Source organism: Coffea arabica, chromosome 5c (genome assembly GCF_036785885.1).
Source record: "Coffea arabica cultivar ET-39 chromosome 5c, Coffea Arabica ET-39 HiFi, whole genome shotgun sequence".
NCBI lineage: Eukaryota > Viridiplantae > Streptophyta > Magnoliopsida > Gentianales > Rubiaceae > Coffea > Coffea arabica.
The window spans coordinates 20,958,091-20,963,894 of NC_092319.1; the positions used below are offsets into that span (position 1 = coordinate 20,958,091).

Below are 5,804 nucleotides of genomic sequence, written 5' to 3' on the forward strand. Positions count from 1 at the left end.
TTGCAGCTACCAAATGATATTCCTAGCCAATATCACTATAAACCACTTGAGCCTGCAAAAACTTGTCCCCAAGCTATTGTTTATATTTTCCCTACCAAATATGATATACCTATCCCCATTGTAGCTTTCTTTGATTCAGGAGCTGCTATGTCCATACTGAGTGATAAAGTCCTCCCATTAGAATTTTGGAAATTACAATACCATCAATTTCAAGCAGCAAATTGTGAGGATTCGAAATTTATTTTATATTTTATTTTATTTCTTTGAATACATTTTCTTTACTTTACTTTATTGCCTTAATTTCCTAGATATTTTTATAAGAGAGTCAATATTTTTAATCAATTTTCTTCTATAAGTTAGTGCATGTTAAGTTCGTAGTGCATTATGGAAGTAGGACCCACTAGTGATGATGAGAACATGAAGATTTGGATTCCCTTCAAGTTCAAGGAAATTCGTTTGATGGTTGATGGTGCAATCGGGCTCAAGAATCATTGAACATTTGTCATGCTTATTTCTTGTTATTTATTTAAGTAAGTTTCTAGCAATAATTGTTAGTTAATTAGAGTTAGTCTCGAGTTATTTTTTGAGTCCTTAATTGTGAGAGCCCGAAATTTATTGGGTATTTCATGCTTTTGTTTTAGAATTTAAGGTGTTGCGTTTACTTGTTATTTGTTTCTTGTGATTAAATAACTTGGATGTACCCTATATTAGTGTTGGATCAACCTTTATAGAAATTGACACTAGAATAAGAAATTAGTAGGAACATAACATGAGAATATAGAAGTGAGGGGTAATTGTTAGAATAACTCTTGACAACTCACATTTGTTTGTCAAGTAAAGATATACTTACCTTGCAATTTTACTATTTGTCACCTAATCAACTAATCTTGACCAACCTTGACCAAGATTAGAGTTATGTCTATCTAATTGAAGCTTCATGCAGCCTATTCCTCATTCTTTTTCTCTTACTTTGGTCGGTTCTAGAGAGAGGGGAGGTGAAAGATATTTCTTCTTCATTTTTCCAGCCAAGAGAGTAGGAAAAAGTTAAGGGAAAGCTGCAGGATTTTGTTTCCTTGTCTTGCTCCAATTTCCCAACTGAGAGAGACATATTTCTCTATTGCCTCCATTTTTGACCAAGTCCAAGTAGCATGCAACAGTTGACCAACCCGAATTTAGTTCCTCTTGTTTCTTTTCTTCAGTTTAACCACCGTGAGAAAGAAAACAAAACAAACAAGACTGGTCTCTTGTTTTGTCCCACTTTAGCCAAGAGAGAGTAGAGAGGAAAAGGTTGTCTCCTGCTCCAACCTTCCAGCCTAGAGAAGATTGAGAGAAAACAAAGAAATTTCTCTTGTTTTGCTTCCACTTCAGCCAAGAGGAACCAGAGAGAGAAAACTGAAAGGAAGTTGTGTCTTACTTCCATTTCCAGCTTGTTTGATCGAGTAGAAGGACCAAAACAGGGGAGTTAACTTCTAGCTTGTTTTAAGGTAACATGACTTGGAACTTCAATTTCTTTCACATATTTTACAGGGCTTTTGATGTATGTTTGGTTGAGGTTGGATTGAAGTAGAAACAGGTTGTAGAGACTTGCTTTATTGCTGGAAATTTTCCAGTTTGGATCGAACTAGGAATGACCTTTTGTTTTCTAGATTTTGGCTTTTGTTTTGCTGCAAGTTGCTAGGTGATACGAACAGCACCAACCTTGTGATGCAACCCATACAGACAGGAAAGGATTTAGAAGGTAGGATTCACGTTGATGAACACGAACGCAGCAGAATCACCTAAACCTGTTGATCACGTGGTCAACGAAACTCGGTATTGGTAGAAGACGCCACAATCTAGCGCGGTCCTAGATTGATAAGTCGAATTGAATACCTAAGAACGATTCTAAGATATTCAATGGTGCTTCAATGAAGTTTTGAGAGAACTCTCAAGTGTATTTTTATTAATCATCAAAAATTGAATGTAAAACAATAACTTAAGGCTATTTGTAGCCCTGACTAAGACCTGACAAAGCTTCGAAAACATGTAGGGAATTCGGCCTGCCCTTGGGCTTCGCTCTTGGCCGACGCTAGCCCAACAGCATATAGACCGTAAGCTCTGCGTAGGGACTAACTACGTAGCTCACTAAAGTGCTATTGGCCTAAGGCCCATATGACCTAACCCATTGACCCAAGGACTAATATGACTAAGGTCCAAACCACAAGATATTTGGACCTCTTTATTACCCTCCACTAAACTAATAATGGGCCATCCCTTAGCCGACTCATGGGTTTCTAATCTTCAGTGATGGCCGAAATTAGGACAACAAGCTTAGTTTCGTTGAGGCCCTCGATGACCTTTGGCTCTCCACTCGACTCTCGGGCCGCACGAACCAATGTTTGTAGTGTCTCGTTCAATCTCTTCGCACGAGCTCATGTCATAGGCCCCAACGGCACCTTCACTTGCTCCATTTGGATAGCTCCTTCGACCTCCTCATCATTCCCATCCTCTTGCGACAGATTTATCCTCAAATCGACCTCATCATCTACAAGATAGGGACTTAGGTCAGCAACATTAAAGGTAGCCGAAACATTATACTCACCTGGAAGATCGAGCTTGTATGCGTTGTCATTGATGCACGCCACAACTTGGAATGGTCCATCTCTGCGGGGTAGCAACTTGTTGCGACGTTGGACAGGGAAACGCTTCTTGCATAGGTGTAACCAGACCCAATCACCTGGTTCAAACACTATGCGATGCTGACCCTTGTTGGCATGCTTGAGGTATTGCTGGGTGCGAGTTTCAATGTTGGCCTTCACCTGTTGGTGTAAAACCTGGACGAACTCGGCCTTCTTCTTGCCATCAAGGTTAGTACGCTCAGACAACGGCAAAGGCATCAAATCCAAAGGAGTAAATGGGTTAAAATCGTAAACAATCTCAAATGGAGAAAATTGTGTAGCACTATGAACTGTACGGTTATAAGCAAACTCGACATGGGGTAAACACTTCTCCCAAGTTTTGAGATTCTTTTTAATGATGGCTCTGAGTAAAGTAGACAATGTGCGATTAACGACCTCAGTTTGGCCATCGGTCTGGGGGTGACTGGATGTAGAAAATAGCAACTTGGTTCCCAACTTCCCCCACAAAGTTTTCCAGAAGTAAGAGAGAAACTTGACATCTCTATCAGACACAATTGTCCTAGGCACACCATGCAAACAGACAACTTCCTTAAAGAAGAGATCAGCTATGTAAGTAGCATCGTCCATCTTATGACATCGAATGAAATGGGCCATTTTGGAAAATCGGTCAACAATGACAAAGATGCTATCATGGCCTCTTTTACTCCTAGGCAGACCAAGCACAAAGTCCATCGAAATGCCAACCCATGGTTCGGACGGGATAGGTAGATGTGCCAAATGGTTGGAGTTTGGATTTGGCACGGTGACAGGTGATGCAGCGTGACACCACTCACTCCACATCCCGCCTCATGCGTGGCCAATAGAAGTGTTCCTGTAAAGCACTCAAAGTCTTGGTGACACCAAAGTGTCCCATCAAACCACCTCCATGAGCCTCACGGGTTAGTAACTCACGAACAAAACATAATGGAATGCATAATTTGTCATTACAATACAGAAATCCTTCATGTATAAAGAATTTACCCTGACCCGACTTAGCGCAAGACTTGTAGATATCAGAAAAATCAGAGTAGCTATCATAGAGTTCTTTGATAAGGTCAAATCCAAGGAGTTTAGCATCAAGTAAAGCAATCAAAGCATACCTCCTAGACAGTGCATCGGCAATGATGTTGGTCTTACCTGCTTTATACTTGATCACATAGGGAAAGGACTCCACAAAATTGACCTACCGTATGTGTGTAAGAGACTCCAGATGCTTTAGTGTCTCGTGGTCAGTGTGGATGACGAACTTCTTAGGCCGTAGGTAATGTTGCCATGTCTCTAGTACACGAATCAAAGCATAGAGTTCCTTATCGTAGGTGGAGTAGTTCAAGGTAGCACCATTCAACTTCTCACTAAAGTATGCGAGCAACCTTCCCTCCTGGATCAATACGGCTCCAATTCCTAAACCAGAAGCATCACACTCAACCTCAAATGTTTTATTCAAGCTCGGTAAGTACAATAAGGGTGCATGTGTGAGCTTGTGTTTAAGGAGTTGGAACGCCTTCTCTTGAGCTGCCCCTCACTCGAACTTCACGTCTTTCTTGATAATGGCGGTCAGCGGGGCAGCTATAGTGCTGAAATCCTTCACGAACCGGTGATAGAAACTCGCAAGGCCGTGGAAACTCCGAACTTCACTCATGGTCTTGGGCACGGGCCACTCATTGATGGCCACCTTGCTCTCGTCCACTCTAATGCCCTATGCACTAACCTTATAACCAAGGAAAACAAGCTTATTAGTGCAGAAAGTACATTTGCTAAGGTTAGCAAATAACCTCTCCCTGTGCAATACATTAAGAACAGCTCATACATGTGCTACATATTCTTCAGGACTCTTGTTGTATATCAGAATGCCGTCAAAATAAACAACAACAAATTTACCTAAGAACGGGCGAAGCACATTTAGGAGCGTTAGTCAAACCAAAGGGCATAACTAACCACTCATACAGACCATACTTAGTCTTGAAGGCCGTCTTCCACTCGTCCCCTTCCTTCATTCGAATTTGATGGTAGCCACTCTTACCATACAATTCGTCAAGCATGTCATCTAAACGAGGTATAGGGTGATGATACTTAACTGTGATAGCGTTGATGGCGTGGCAGTCTACATATATCCTCCAAGTGCCTTCTTTCTTTAGAACGAGGTGACTGGAATTGCACATGGGCTCATGCTCTCTCGCGCCCAACCCCTTTCTAAGAGCTCATCGACTTGCCGTTGGATCTCCTTAGTCTCCTCAGGGCCTATCTTGTAGGCCGATCTGTTTGGCAAGGATGCTCCAGGGACGAAGTCGATCTGGTGCTCAATCCCTCGGAGTGGTGGTAAGCCGCTTGGGATCTCATCTAGAAAAACGTCTTCAAATTCCTGTAACAAAGAAGAGATTTCAGGAGGTAAGTCATCGAGTGCCTCATTTGAGAGTAAAATCACTTCTTTGCAATATAAGACATAAACAACTTGCTTGGATAAAAGTAATTTGCGAACTTCCCTGTTCTTTGCAAGCAAGCTAGGGCGTTTGTTCAATCGACTAGATGTACTAGGGGTGGATGTCCTCTCGCCCGATGCTTTAATGATTGCCTTAGAATCGGGTGACTTTTTAGCCACCTCTCATTCATGCTCTTGTTGCAACCGCAGTTGGTCTTCATGCACCTGCTGAGGTGTGAGAGAAACAAGTGTCATCTTCTTGTTGTAGTGCAAGAAGGAGTACTTGTTGGTAAAGCCATCATGAGTGGTCTTCCTGTCATATTGCCATGGCCGTCCCAACAAAATATGAGAAGCTTGCATGGGAACGACGTCGCAAAGGACCTCGTTGGTGACTTTGATATCGCCACTCTCATTAAGCCATTGCAAGAGGTATGGACTAGGGTGCCTCAATGTGGGCAAGAAAAGATGATCTACTATGAGAGTGCTTGCCACGTTTGTACAACTACCCGCGTCGATGATGAGGCTATATACTCTACCCTTGACGTGACATCGTGTGTAGAAGATGTTGTCACGTTGGGCCTCATCCACTCTCTTGACCTGGGGTTGCGAGAGCCTGACGGGCTACTAGAGCAATACTCACTTGCTCAATGGTGGTATCAACCTCCACCTCGGAATCATCACCTTCATCAGTCAATGGAGGCATCTCGGCGAACTTGTCCTCGTTGTCAGAT

At 42.4% G+C, this 5,804-nt stretch overlaps 1 protein-coding gene across 1 annotated transcript; it reads right to left on the reverse strand.

Moving 5' to 3' along the window:
• Positions 1-2,411: 2,411 nt before the first annotated feature.
• On the reverse strand, positions 2,412-4,816 carry LOC140007238 (uncharacterized). The gene is made up of 5 exons (XM_072049936.1): positions 4,536-4,816; positions 4,366-4,435; positions 3,845-4,035; positions 3,611-3,760; positions 2,412-3,324 (listed from the first exon to the last, which is right to left on the reverse strand). The coding sequence occupies exons 1-5, from the start codon at positions 4,814-4,816 to the stop codon at positions 2,412-2,414; spliced, it is 1,605 nt and encodes a 534-aa protein (XP_071906037.1).
• Between the last annotated feature and the right edge of the window lie 988 nt (positions 4,817-5,804).

Bases quoted from the DNA above. Each gene is read 5' to 3' on its own strand.
- LOC140007238 (XM_072049936.1), bottom strand. From the start codon at position 4,816: ATGTGCAATTCCAGTCACCTCGTTCTAAAGAAAGAAGGCACTTGGAGG. The intron at 4,036-4,365 runs GTTAGTGCATAG...GTATTGATCCAG, and splicing joins TTGTTTTCCTTGGTTATAAG to GAGGGAAGGTTGCTCGCATA. The intron at 3,325-3,610 runs GTATTGTAATGA...TGGTCTGCCTAG, and splicing joins TTTATACATGAAGGATTTCT to GAGTAAAAGAGGCCATGATA.